The 14,049-nt window shown below is 37.5% G+C and overlaps 1 protein-coding gene across 1 annotated transcript in view; it reads right to left on the bottom strand.

The window, feature by feature from the left end:
* Positions 1–14,049, bottom strand: part of Dhc36C (Dynein heavy chain at 36C) — a 38,741-nt gene that overhangs the window by 17,350 nt on the left and 7,342 nt on the right. Inside the window, exons 13-36 of the mRNA XM_076135670.1 lie at positions 13,322–13,499; positions 13,066–13,187; positions 12,633–12,917; positions 12,426–12,548; positions 12,194–12,347; positions 11,882–12,108; positions 11,488–11,632; positions 11,058–11,186; positions 10,520–10,682; positions 9,744–9,859; positions 9,320–9,476; positions 8,172–8,308; positions 7,699–7,929; positions 7,009–7,174; positions 6,561–6,706; positions 6,255–6,380; positions 5,994–6,116; positions 5,702–5,862; positions 5,292–5,463; positions 4,890–5,072; positions 4,446–4,577; positions 828–941; positions 630–737; positions 196–393 (exon numbers count right to left, since the gene is read on the bottom strand). Of these exons, the coding sequence (XP_075991785.1) occupies positions 196–393; positions 630–737; positions 828–941; positions 4,446–4,577; positions 4,890–5,072; positions 5,292–5,463; positions 5,702–5,862; positions 5,994–6,116; positions 6,255–6,380; positions 6,561–6,706; positions 7,009–7,174; positions 7,699–7,929; positions 8,172–8,308; positions 9,320–9,476; positions 9,744–9,859; positions 10,520–10,682; positions 11,058–11,186; positions 11,488–11,632; positions 11,882–12,108; positions 12,194–12,347; positions 12,426–12,548; positions 12,633–12,917; positions 13,066–13,187; positions 13,322–13,499 (3,796 nt within the window). The remainder of the gene's footprint in view (positions 1–195; positions 394–629; positions 738–827; positions 942–4,445; positions 4,578–4,889; positions 5,073–5,291; positions 5,464–5,701; positions 5,863–5,993; positions 6,117–6,254; positions 6,381–6,560; positions 6,707–7,008; positions 7,175–7,698; positions 7,930–8,171; positions 8,309–9,319; positions 9,477–9,743; positions 9,860–10,519; positions 10,683–11,057; positions 11,187–11,487; positions 11,633–11,881; positions 12,109–12,193; positions 12,348–12,425; positions 12,549–12,632; positions 12,918–13,065; positions 13,188–13,321; positions 13,500–14,049) is intronic.

The raw sequence follows: 14,049 nt of genomic DNA, 5'->3' as shown, positions 1-14,049 counted from the left end.
AACGTTGGTATTGATTAAGCATTTAAATTAAACGTTTTTGAGTACCCGGTATAATATAGCAATAGGCTAGCGTAGCGCCCTATTACTCAGACTAACATTCTGCCTACACCTCTGGGTACAACAGGTGTTATATTACGTATGTTTATTACACTGTAGTAATCTTTTTCCATACTTTACTTCAAGATGGATACTTACGATGATATACGACGACTTGCCAGTGCCGGTGGGTCCGACCATCATGACCGCCTTCTGATGCGTCACCAGCAGTTTGAAGAGCGCAAGATAGCGGACACTATCCAGCGTCGTCACTAGGATCTGATTAGGAGGTGTGTCTCGGCTGATAGGAGGGGCTGACGTCACGTCGTCTTGCCACGGCTTCCATTTGCCTTTACCCTGGAAAATGTCACACGGTTAACAATACTGAAAGGGATATTACTTTGTTAACGCTACAGTTAGCAGTAACACAAGTCGTTCTAAGACCAATGACACCATCTGCCCGAAATATAAACAAACTAAAAAAAATGTTATATTTTACCGCAAACAAAACCTCATTAAGCTGTGAATAAAAGGATACGGAGAGGACTCTTATTATAGATTCTACAAATCTGTATTAAAAGCTAGACACTCACCTCTTTGATAAACCGGTAGTCGTACACCAAACCCTCCTTTGGTAATGTGAATATGTACTGCTTTTCTGGTTTGGCGATAGCTTTGGGATAACCTAGAGTTTCAATGATCTACAACACAATTTTTAGAACTTTAGTAGGTACATTCCTCGATAATTTAAAATTGTCCATTATTGCAATTACATATCTATAGCAGTTTACCTTTTCCGGAAATTCTTTTTCGAGCAGTCCCCGGAATAGCACGTCGAACTTTGGACGTCCGTCGGCTTCTAGCGTTGCTCCGATAGACCAAATACACGAGAAGAAGAATACACCCTATCACAAAGAACAATTACTTTGAATCCTAAGTTGAACGACTCATCGAACACTTTACATCGTTATATTTAATTTAATGACATACCTAACTGATATGTCACATGTGGCATACAAAAAATATATCGACCCCTCCTACGTAAACTATGGTAACCCACAAAAAATCAATTTTTCCTTTTTTACGGAAATGCATATAAAATTAGTTAAAGAATGTATAAAAAAAAAATTGTAACGAATTTCCATAAGGAAGTCTATTTTCTCAGCCGTATAATATGGCAAGTTCTGAACGTCCACGATGTAAAATATTGCGAGAGTCGATGCGACCGTTTACGACGGGTGCGCGGGGAAGCCGTGCGGTCGCGAGCGCATTGTAAGTATCAGTAACCGTTGTTTACGCCGGACGAAGCGACTTGCGCAGTTTATTTGCTGAGTTTTACGAAAAATTGTTTGTACGTGTTTATAATACTTTTATAATGACGGATAGATATAAAGTGTATAGTACAGGTAAGAAAATTTCGTCTATGTCAGACATTATATTTAATTTAGCCGTCAACCGATTTAATGTTAGCGGTGAAACAGAAGATAAACCAGGTAAATATTAGCTATGGGTATTAAATTATTACTCATTTACTTCGGTAATTACTTTTTTTATAAATATTTAAATACTTAAAACGTAAAGAAGTCGAAGCTGTGTGTGCTATATTACTTGCTCATATCTCCGACGTATTTTATGGTTAGTGATACATACCATAATGTACGTCGGAAATCACATTTTTTCATGTAATGTATGTGATAGTTGCCATATTTTCCATGGGACCAAATAAGGAAACCTTATGTTGTACAATCACTTGCTATACTTTACACCGTAAATTACACCAAAAAAAATATTGTATCTAATACTTACCATAATTCACAGTGGATAGATAATTAATATACGATATATTACGTTCCTAAATATTACTGATTTATTCATATTATATTGATTTTTGTTGGTATTATTATATTTCAGATTCTCCTTTGCCCCCCGGAGCAGATTTAGAAGAAATAAATAGTTTAATGGATAATTTGCGACCCACTTGGCCGCTTGGTGTTGGTGACATTGAGATTTAATAGTTTAGTAGATGTTTCTGCTAATACGTGATTAACACTTGCAACCAATCCTTTAATGATTCTATTCCTAACAGTATGTATGCTTCTTTATTTACTAATTTTAAAATATGTACCTATTTTTATTATTTTGTGTTGGTTTGTTTTGCTGAGACTTTCTTGAGCTACGAGAATTTATTATTTACCTACATTTTTGCATTCTAAAACTGATAAACTACTTTTATATTTGAAAAAAAATCATCTCTTTTTTTCCTAGTGCGAGAGATGTAGGTTTGGTATGCATAACGAAAAATATTTTTAACTGCTTAATATCGAAAGGTGAAAGAGATGCATGCAATAAAATGTACTAAGTTTACTCAAGCTAGCTATGACCAAACTATTGTTTATTGGGCATGTTGCAGTGTTTGCTTTCCCTATTTCAGGTTACACAGAGAGCCATGGCAAAAGTTGTTACATTCCAGATTCGGTAACTGAAATATTTTAGCTGATGAAAACGATAATTTAAATACTCCATGCCCATCCACAGAGTGTGATTTCATTAATCACCTAGATAGTGACTGCCATAATAATTTCTGTCCATAGTTCGTTTCAAATAATACGGAAGACATTATGTCCATAGACTCACTATTTATGTGACAAAATAGTTATGCTTCTACTCCTCAAGCAAACACTCCACTCTCATGCTCATCTGTAACGGCTACACCTCTGTCCAATAAACGAAAACTTCCAAGAAAAGACAAAGCAGATATAAGAAAAAGACACGTCTCTGAATGGATTGATGTTAAAAGAAAAGCTTTAAGGAACACCGGCAAGTAATATACGAGTCGTAATGGAACTATTAGGCCAAAGAAGTCTCAAACATGTCGCATGAAATGCTGCAGCAAAATTGACGAACAAGAGCGCTTAAACATTTTAAAAAAATTCTGGGACCGTAAATATAAGTTAAAAACATTCATCATCATATTAACTTGTACTTGTACTCTTGTTCGTCAATTTTGCTGCTGCATTTCATGCGACATGTTTAAGGACATGGTGCTTTCATTGACTTCTTTAATAAGTTAGTCGGCCTAATAGTTCCATTACGACTCGTATATTACTTGCCGGTGTTCCTTAAAGCTTTTCTTTTAACATCAATCCATTCAGAGACGTGTCTTTTTCTTATATCTGCTTTGTCTTTTCTTGGAAGTTTTCGTTTATTGGACAGAGGTGTAGCCGTTACAGATGAGCATGAGAGTGGAGTGTTTGCTTGAGGAGTAGAAGCATAACTATTTTGTCACATAAATAGTGAGTCTATGGACATAATGTCTTCCGTATTATTTGAAACGAACTATGGACAGAAATTATTATGGCAGTCACTATCTAGGTGATTAATAAAATCACACTCTATGGATGGGCATGGAGTACTTAAATTATCGTTTTCATTAGCTAAAATTTCAGTTTCTGTATCTGGAATATAACAAATTTTGCCATGGTTCACTGTGTAACCTGTAATAGGAAAAGCAAACACTACAACATGCCCAATAAACAATAGTTTGGTCATAGCTGGCTTAAGTAAACTTAGTACATTTTATTGCATGCATCTCTTTCACCTTTTGACATTAAACAGTTATAGATCTTTTTCGTTATGCATACCAAACCTACTTTACCTTACCTTACTTTACAATGTCTACTATTAGAACTGTTTTTTATTGAAATTTGATGAAAAAATTTCCGAAATTACAATTTGATTACTTATTCTGTTTTATTATTTTTTTTATAAAATAAGTAAAAAAAAAATGTTTATGTTTGACGGTACTTTTTAAAAGGCTGATTTTGTTGTTGATCTCAATGATTATTAAAAGTATAACTTTATAATTGAGATATAAAATATAAGGTTAACACATATTTTTTATATTGTTTAATATTTTGTAAGAATGAAGATAGTGAGAATAAAATAAATTTGATTGAACAATATTTTGTGTTTTACAATATTTGGAAACCTAAAAATATTCCAACGTATATTGTAGTAAGTGTTACTAACGACTAAAATCCTTAATTAGTTTACCATGTAAAAAGTAGTAAGTTGTATATACCATATTAGCAGATATTTATTTTGCGATGTAAAATATGGCAAGTAGTACATACGATAAAATTACTAACATAATGCACGAAGTAAAATATGGTAACATCATTTTCTCAAAAACTAGTAAAATAACGTTATAAAATATAATAACATCTTGAAGAGCAATTGTTAACTAGTCTACGTAATAATTTTCAAGTCAATATATAAACAGAACAAAATTTTATACAACTTTATATGTTCAAACAGCTCTACTGTAAAATTGACACTTTGGGGTTACCATAGTCTACGTAGGAGGGGTCGATATGTATCTTTTCAGCAAAATCAAAGAAGTAGTTTACCTCTAACTGAGCTCTGATATCAAGATCCGATATTTGTTCAATGTACTTCTCATCGTAGAAGTCATCCATAAATGTATCAAATAGATTCATACACGCCACCACGAGGTTTGATCGAGATGTTATGTACATTTGCTGGAAAATAAAAACGAATAATCACACTTCTGAAATTACAAAATAATCTTTTCTGAAATTCAACAAACTTTTTTCAATACATGTGGGTCATCACCAAGAGGCTAATGTTCGCGGTAGACTAAGAGTTATCACGTGATACTTATCTCTGGCAAACATAGAATCTATATTAATTGTGCGAATTTTCCGATGCATATTGCCAGAACTAGTACATCTTTGGTTTGTACCAATCAAACCAAAGATGTACTAGTAGTGTAGCAATACCGAAAAGTGGTAGTTAATAAGATACCTATAACAGCTTCTAGTCCATCTTACCCTTGTTTTTCCAGAAAGTTCCACGAGCCATAGCAACGGTGGTAAGAACCGGTTGAATAGATTCCTGATAACGTTTCGGTTCACCGTGTGTAGTGTTGGTGGAAGAGTGTTGAGCCATGACTCCAGCAGTGGTTTCCATCCTAGACCCTTTGGCTCTAGGTAAATCATACCGCAACGAGACACCTGAAAAATATTCACATTACTAACGTTTTGTATCTATCTTCCCTTGTTGCTGTAATGTGGTAAATAATTAACAACAAAAACTAACTTTTACTTGAACATTTCTTCCTAAATGATTTCTAAAAACTACAATTTTCGCGTACCTTTTAAAATAACCTCAATAAATTACACAGACAGCTTGTAAATATAAAATTATGTTATTTTCCATATAAAATAACTCACCGTAGCAGGCGAAGCAGCTTCCAAATCCATGGGTTCGAACACAAGGTTAGTGGTGGGAGCCAACTGAATGATCTCGCCGCTCATCAAACATAGCTTCTTGTTGTCATCCAGTACAGTGTTAAGGTTCTCAATCCAGATTGCGTCTACTGGCCCGTCAAATATCAACCATTTCCTTAAAATATATAAATCTGGGTTTTTACTTTAAGCATTGAAAAGTAATGAAACAAAAATTACGTCCTTGGGACTGATACTTGGAAATGTCGAGTTTATACAAAACGAGCTAACACTATCCATATTTTGATGCAACCGATTCGACGAGAAAATGGTAACTGGTAAGGAGCAGAACCAAAAATGCGAATGTACATTCACACCACCAACGTTTGTATAAAAGTTCCCAATATAAACGATACCTGTTATCATTAGGCGATACAGCGAAAGCTCTGTAACTGACAGCGAGGATACCGTCAGACCACTCGTGTGACACCGGATCGAATTGACCATACAGCTGGCCCATCGTGATTGACTTAGGGTTTATAACTGTCCACTCTACTGCGTTCTCGGCCATTAAACCCTAGACAGCAAATGAATAATACTAACGTTTACATTCAAAATCAAAGTGTCTAAGACCTTTTACTTTGGTAAATTCCAAATCGAAAAGCAATATAATTTAAATAAGATCTAGGGTAGTAAACACATACGTACTTTTTCAGCGACTGATTTCAACGCTGCCCCAAGCGCGTGATAGCATTTCGTCTTGCCAGAGATGGGGAAACCGACCAACATGAGACCGTGCCGCACCAGAATCATCTCATACAGTTGGAGTACCTATTGCAAAATACCAATCACAAGAAACCGTAACAACTAAGTTAATTTCTACATTTTATTTTTTACAACAATTCAGGGTAGGAATATAATTTTCAATTGTCCATGATAAACGAGATAAGTTAATACTATGTGACATACCTTTTCAACGAAGAAGTCAGTAGATTGCAAGTTGAGAGGCACACAGACTTCAATGAGACACGCAACCAAATGCGGAAGACCAGCCTCAGGCAGAGGCAGACCAGGGAACAAGTCGCCAATAATACCCTGAGAACATACAATCATAGTGGAACGCCTTTTCAAAGAATTTTGCCTAATGTCACTTGTAATAATATACCGGGCTTCGTGTGTATAATTTCCATCCATCATTTCCAGGTGTCATCTGTACGGACACTCTTTTTTTTTTCTTCTACGTGCTATATATGCCAAAAATCTCTCTCATCTTACCATGAACAAGGGTACATCGTGCTCCAGAAACTTGGGCAGATTGACGTCTTTGATTGATCGCAGGAGAATCAAGTCCTCATCCTCATCAGGGTAGCGCAACTTCAAGGCGCCGGCCGCACGTAACACTGATTTTACGGCTCGCATACCTACACAACACAGAGAATTACGACGATGTGGCCTAAATTTTGGTCTGGACAGTTAAATTTCCGTTGCTCTCAACGTGAATATGAAATGATCCCGTTATAAAACGCAATCAATACTTTGCTACAGGCCAGCCACCATGACATAGTTATACAGACAGGAACCGGCCTGTGTGTGTAGAGTGAAATGAACAAAATTTATGTTGCAACACGGACACCTATATATTTTTATAATTACATCTACAACTGATACCAAATGATTTGTAGGGCTGTATGTACTGTGTGATAGTAAATATGGAAATTCTTACCATAATCGTAGTGACTCTGTGAGGACAGCTGCTCTGAGCACAGTTTGTATGTGGCGACAATCTTGACGGCCAGAGGTTTCGCGTTCAAGTAGCCGAACGCGTACAGTTCAATCTCAGAGATGAGTACGTAATCCGGCACCATCATAGCCACGGAACGGAACAGAGCCTGAATTAAAATAGCAATATAGCAGTTAAAACAATCTGACCTTTACCGTTTACTTTCATCTATACTAATATTATAAAGCTGAAGAGTTTGTTTGTTTGTTTGTTTGAACGCGCTAATCTCAGGAACTACTGGTCCGATTTGAAAAATTCCTCCAGTGTTAGATAGTCCATTTATCGAGGAAGGTTATAGACTATATATCATCACGCTACTACCAATAGGGACAGAGTACCAGTGAAAAATGTCACAAAAACGGGGAAAATTTTGACCCATTCTCTCTTATGTGACGCAAGCGAAGTTGCGCGGGTCAGCTAGTCCAGAATATTGCTGGATTACTCCCATTTCAGAACTTCGTTCAGCAATCCTAACTCTTTTAAAAACTTGTCCTTAGTTTTTTAAACTTTTCCTTTTTTGGCATTCGCAAAAGGTTCCGAAAAAATGATGTCACTCCCACCCACAAGCTTCGTGCAACGCTTTTTTCCACTATCAAAATCTACATTTAGATATAAGCCCAAAAGTAAAATCACCTTCAAATTATCAGGCAGTTCTGATCGTCCAGCATAACCAGGGTTCATGGTAATAAACACAGCGCAAGACGGGTCGAGCTGCAGCAACGTGCCTTCGAACAACAGCTCCGTACTGCCGGAGTTGATACCGCGCTGGATGGAGAGGATCTGTTGCGCGACCACCGACAACACCTCCAGGTCGATACGGTTGAACTCGTCGAAGCAAGACCACGCACCGCAAGATGCTAAGCCCTGAATGACAGAAAATAACTTAATTCGTATTTTTTTTTTCTAATTTCTTCAGAATTTCTAAGACATAGATTAGACATTCAAAGAATAAAGTATATTACTAACATCTACCTAATATTAATAGTAACAGAACGCGGTATTGGCTAACGGAAAAGAAAATTCAAGAGCGTATTATGACTGAAAACTAACTAACTTTTTCAGTCTCGTTACAACTGTGTTACTCATGCTTAATACCAACTATGTACCTTGAAGAACTTTCCAAGCGCAATATAGTCGAGACCGTCAGAGCAATTGAATACGACACACTGCTTTGCGACCGCCTTTGCTAAATCCTTTGTAGTCTCAGTCTTGCCAGTACCGGCCGGACCTTCCGGCGCTCCACCTTTAACAAGAATATTAAAGGTATATCCATCGTAATATCATAATAAAACCGAATCACAAAGAGAACAATGTTAATTTACTGCATTATTTTACGTGCTAAACATTACTTTGTCTGTACACTGTACAACGCTAATATGCTTGTGATAGTCTGCTCATACATGAAATACTTAGCTAGTCCGAGCATTTGATACAAGCACATACTGTACGTACAAAAGCATGCCTCGCTAAATAATTTTGGCGTTAGATTCTAAGTACAGTATGCGAGAAACTTCCGTCAAAATTCAACATCGTTATTTCCCTTCGTGATTCGTATTTCTAAATGTATTCATCTCTGGCAACGAATATGCAAAATGCAAAAACAATCACGACAACATAACAGCAGGAACACGTAGCGCGCATATGTGACGGCAAGCCGAGAATTTACCCGAGCAACAAACTTTGTCTAACAATATCACGGAGCGAAGCGATGAGTTAACGAGCACAAACTCTAACTCGTCGCTATTTCAATATTTACGTATAGCATACGACTTCCACAGAGATTGCAATATTATGAGAGTGCGCTCTCGACTCAGCGCTGCACTGAAACTGTGCGACCACAACGCTAATTAATTTTGTTCTAAATATTTCAAAGCAAATATTGAACTAGAACTAACATTGGAATTCAAATATCTGTGATATTGATCGGACATAGCAAACTATGAATGTGTTATGTCAGAAGTTAGGTAGCAGACATGTCGACAATAATCATATCTACAACAAAAATAACCTTTTACGAGGCTTATAACAGGTTTAACTGTATCATCAACTTCATATTTGGTTTGATACATGTATAGGTTAACTTGTACCTAGGTCTAACTATCGTCTCGCTCGGCATCTAACGGTTTAAGAGGTAGGAATTTTAAGCATATTGCCTCTCGACGTTGCTTGTTCGTTAGAGTAAGTAGCTCGATCCATTTTGAAAAGTGCTCTACTTTGTACTGTATTCATTGAACGCGTTAAGTTAATTACGTACCGAGATTAAGATGTAAGGCGCCGAAGAGCGTCCTGAAGCAGCGATCAGTGAGGGGCGTGACGACGAGCCGCCCTGTATTACCGAGGTACTCGTAACCGTACATCAGCTGAGAATTTATCATGCGAGTCGCGCACTGCCATGTCAAATCTTCGTGTTCCTGGAAAACAGAGTAGGTGATTATGCATTGAACAAATCGTAGAGCTAAGTGGTTTTTAACGTATATTGCATTGAAAAAGTGTCTTTTTTCATTCACCAATTCGCCTGTTTTGAAAGCAATAGTTATTACGGTTTAGTTACAAAAGTTTTTCCGTATTATTACTCAATAATCCAACTAGCATTTGGCGAGCAAGGTGGCTTCTCGCCTCCCTCATTCAGGGAGTAAACTGTTGCTCATCATTGTGGCAAATAAAAAAATATTGATTACCTCCCAATAATATCGGATCTGCGACAGCCAGTTAAAGTCGTTGTCTTGTTGCACCTTGCATTCTATTAGCACCATCAACACATCTCTTGCGTGAACATCCAATACTACCAACGCTCCTGGAATTCAACTTACAATTATTAACCAGACTACGTTCGAACGTATAGGTTATACATAAGTTGTTGAAAATCACACCTACAGGTGGCCAATGTTATATAATCTAAAGGTGAGTATAGACTACAACATTTACTTGTAACAGAACAACGAGCCGCTCTATGATATGTTCTAGTGTATCATCCTCTTACGAACTAAACGTCGAGCACGCAGGCCTCTTGTTACAAACCAACGAGCATATTGGTGTAACATTTCGTCGAGCGTATTGGTGTAACATTTCGTCGAGCCACGAGTGCGGGCGATGCGCGGTTGCGGGGTGACGCGGAGGGAGAGGGACGAAAGACGCACGCGGTCCGCAACACAACGCCGAGCATTCGCAGGAACGTTACATTACATGGAAATGCTTTGGAAACTGAGCTTTTGCCTGTATTGTATCATTCGTAAGAACGTTACATTACACAGAAATGCTCCAGAAAATGTTGTAGTCTATACTCACCCTAAAGGTTTGAAAAAATACTAATTGCTCTATGGCCATGAACCTAGCCATCGCACAATATATTCTTTAACCTTACCTAGATAAAAACACCTGGTTTCTAACACTCTTATTAGTAATCACTAAAATAAAAAGTTGTGCAAGTAAAGTTACTATAAGAAGACAATCTTACCGAGAGTAATCCTGTTCTGTAAGCTGAGCTCTCCTCGCACCAAGTTGACAATCTTGGATATTTGGTAATTACACTTGTCCCAATATTGCCTCATGGCCGGAATACTAATGTGAATCGCATCGGTCACCTCGGACGTCCAGAATGTCATCGCTATGCATTGCACCTACATCGATAACATGGGATTATATCAGTATGTAAACTACCCTTTGAATATATTTCATGCTTGAAGATTGCTTATGCATTCAAGATTCTAAGACAAATCATAGATTGTAATTAAAGTATGGTATAGAATATTTATCTGTTACTCTGCATGAAACGTGATACCCTGAAATCATACGCTTTGGCTAGAAAGTTTTGAATCAAGATGATAAACGAGTTCGCTGTAAATGTATCCTCTATGGAGGTGATACAGGGTTGAAGTTGTTTGAAACTTCTAAAACTTTGTGCATGCATCTAAATCTAAATATCGAATTCTACGATTTGAAAACTAACCTATTGATGTTGTGAGATAGTAAAATATAAATAATGATATACTAACAGCTTGTCCCGGCCACGCAATGACCCAATCTTCTCGTTTGCGCTGAAGGTAGTCGTCATAGGAGAGTGCTACCTCGTGGTGTACTGATGCTTTCATAGACTTCTCTAGTTCTAGCAGCCATTTCTCTACCTAAAGAGGCAAAAATAAAAATGTTTAACCGTTCAAAAGCAACGGGCATGACACATCTATTCAGGATTTATTTGCAATAAACGGATTAAAAAAAGCCTTAATTTTTCCTTAAACACACATAATGGCCGAAATTTCAAAAACTATGATACTTATGCCCGAGAGAAATTTAAATTTTTAGATCAGACGGGTGGTCGCCCATCCGCTGATAAGGATTATCCATTATTTACGCCACACCCTGTACACTATTAACATGGGTAATATTTGCACTGTATTTTAAAGTTACACTTTATGATAAACAGACCTGTCCCCTAGCAGCAGCAGTGTTGATAGTCATAGTGAGTGAAACAATTTCTCCCTCCGAAGACCTCATGTGCGTGACCACCATGTCTTCTGTGAAGCTCAGTTTCGCGATACCCTCGAAACACTTCTTCAAATGAGGCTGCACACTGAGGTATTAAAAATTACGTCAGGAATTGCAAACCTTCGTTTTTTTCAGCAGCAGATATTCAGAAATTTCATGGCAGATAAAAAAGAATGTATTATTATGTATATGTACTCGTATTATCATAAAATCACGTGTTGTCACGAGTATATTGCATTCATATATCCGAGATTCTAGTTTTTACTTAGTATTACTCCAATGGGTGACTGCGAGCGTAAAAGGAATGTTAATAATGTATTAATAACAATCTTACCGCATAGGATCCTTGGTTTCCGACAAGATCTCGAGCAGCTCATCATTGGACAAGAAGAAGAAGCGAGGGAAGTACAGGCGCTTCTTCTCGAGGTACGCGTTCAAGCCTCGCTGGACCATCTCCAGCAAATTGTTGGACTTCTTCAGGCGATCCAACATCTTCTCGATCATGATCACGTCGAGGACACGGGGCTCCGTGAATGCTGCTTTCATTATTTCACGCCACATCTAACAAGAACATACATCTATAAAAGCAAAACTCCACATTATAAAACCAGGTATGTGTATTTTTTTACTTTAGATAATAGGTTACCTTATCCACAGCACTGAATCGTCGACCCTCTTCCGGGATCTGCTGCTGAATATCAGGCGATGAGAAGATGGGCTCCAGATACATCCATGTAGCTTGAACCTTTAGCCACTCATCCAGAATCTCTTGTAGCAGGACCAACTTACCCTCCCAGTCGCTATACAACAACAATTAGTGGACTTAGTATCATATTCTCGGCAATTTCCACATCCATTGAATATTCTTTTATACTTACTAAATAACATCCTCGAAGGGTTTGATGTACGGAGAGTTCTTCATTGTCTGTGTCTTAACAATATGGTCGTCCAATAGTAACTGAATGTCGTCAACGCTCGACAGAATGTATGTTCCAGTATCCCTAGAAATAAGAGCATGTAAAGTAAGATCTCTCAAGGACGCTCTTTAATGAAACTTTATTCAAAGAAGAAGGTTTATAACTAACTTGTAAGGTAAGATTTCGAATTTGAGGTCGGCCCATTCCTTCATCATCTTGTCCAGCGCTCTCTCGAGGTTGTTCTCTTTGGTGGCCGCCTCCGAAATACTCTCGAACTTCTCGATATAGTCGCCAAGGTTGAAGTCTATCACCTTCTCCAACGTAAGGTCCTCGTCCACTAAGATCGGGAACCCGACAATGTCGGAAATCTTCTCCCAATGACGTGGCTTCATGCCCGGGTTTCCTAGCGTATTTATTATTGGCAGGTGAGTCTTGAACTCGTCCATTTTTTGCCTGCAATGCGGTATTTAAATAATATTGTAGTAAAATATCACATAAATAACACAGCAATAATAGTTATTTACATTCGTATTTATACTACAATCCATAATTATATGTAGCTACTAAGATGATGATTTTTAATAAGTACTACTTTGCTTACCTTACTGAGACAGCAAGCCGATATGTCTCAGGATAATCTTGGAATGACTTCTCCAATTTGTATACAACTTTGTAGAAATAGCTGACATCGCCTTCTATGTCTTCAGGTTCGTGGCTTCCCACCTAAAAGGTACATTATTAATTATACACACAAAATAATAACATTTTTAAATACATGGTTCCCAAATCTAAAATAAAATACAATAATAAAATATTTATAGATCTCGTAAACTCATAAATGGTATTCGAATACTAACCCTCGAAGACATCCAGTTATGATGTTTCTCAAGAAAATCGTAACCAGCATCGAAGAGCTTCTTAAACGGTACCAATTTGTCATACACTGCTTTTCTCTTTGGATACTGGGAGAGCTCGTATCCAAAGGATGTTTCTTCCTCGTTAAACTGATCTATTTTTGCTAACGCTAACGATAACCTAGGCAGAAATATGAAACGTTAGTAATCGACTATATTTCCTCCATGGTAAGCTTTGGATTCACCTATGAATAAGAATCGGATAACTTGTTCGATGTTTTTTTTTTACCAGCTTTAAATATATACATAGTACACACACTACACACATAAAATCACATATTTTTCTCATATGGGGAGACAGAGACCAAAGAACACCTCAGTACGATCATTACAAACTTCCCACGCATTATTCACATCCATACGTCTTGTCATCCACCGCCGATTACGAGTACTACGCATGTATTGCTACATTCTATGTCGCGGATAACATATCGGACACATATCCATAAGCCGTGAAACTATGCCTTAGTATAATATTCTATGAGTTGCCTGCGACATCAAAGTTTAAAGGTTTGGATACCTTATTTGCTGCCCGACGTTTCGAACGAGCTGACTCAGCTCGTGACCACGGTCGTTGTAATGCGATCGAAACGTCGGGCAGCAAATAAGGTATCCAAACCTTTAAATTTTCAATCGCGTATAAGACCCGTTGCATTATAATATTATGTGTA

The sequence above is a fragment of the Anticarsia gemmatalis genome, chromosome 3, assembly GCF_050436995.1.
Source record: "Anticarsia gemmatalis isolate Benzon Research Colony breed Stoneville strain chromosome 3, ilAntGemm2 primary, whole genome shotgun sequence".
Lineage (NCBI taxonomy): Eukaryota > Metazoa > Arthropoda > Insecta > Lepidoptera > Erebidae > Anticarsia > Anticarsia gemmatalis.
Note: the sequence above shows the minus strand (reverse complement) of the source record. Positions and strands in the feature narration are given on the sequence as shown.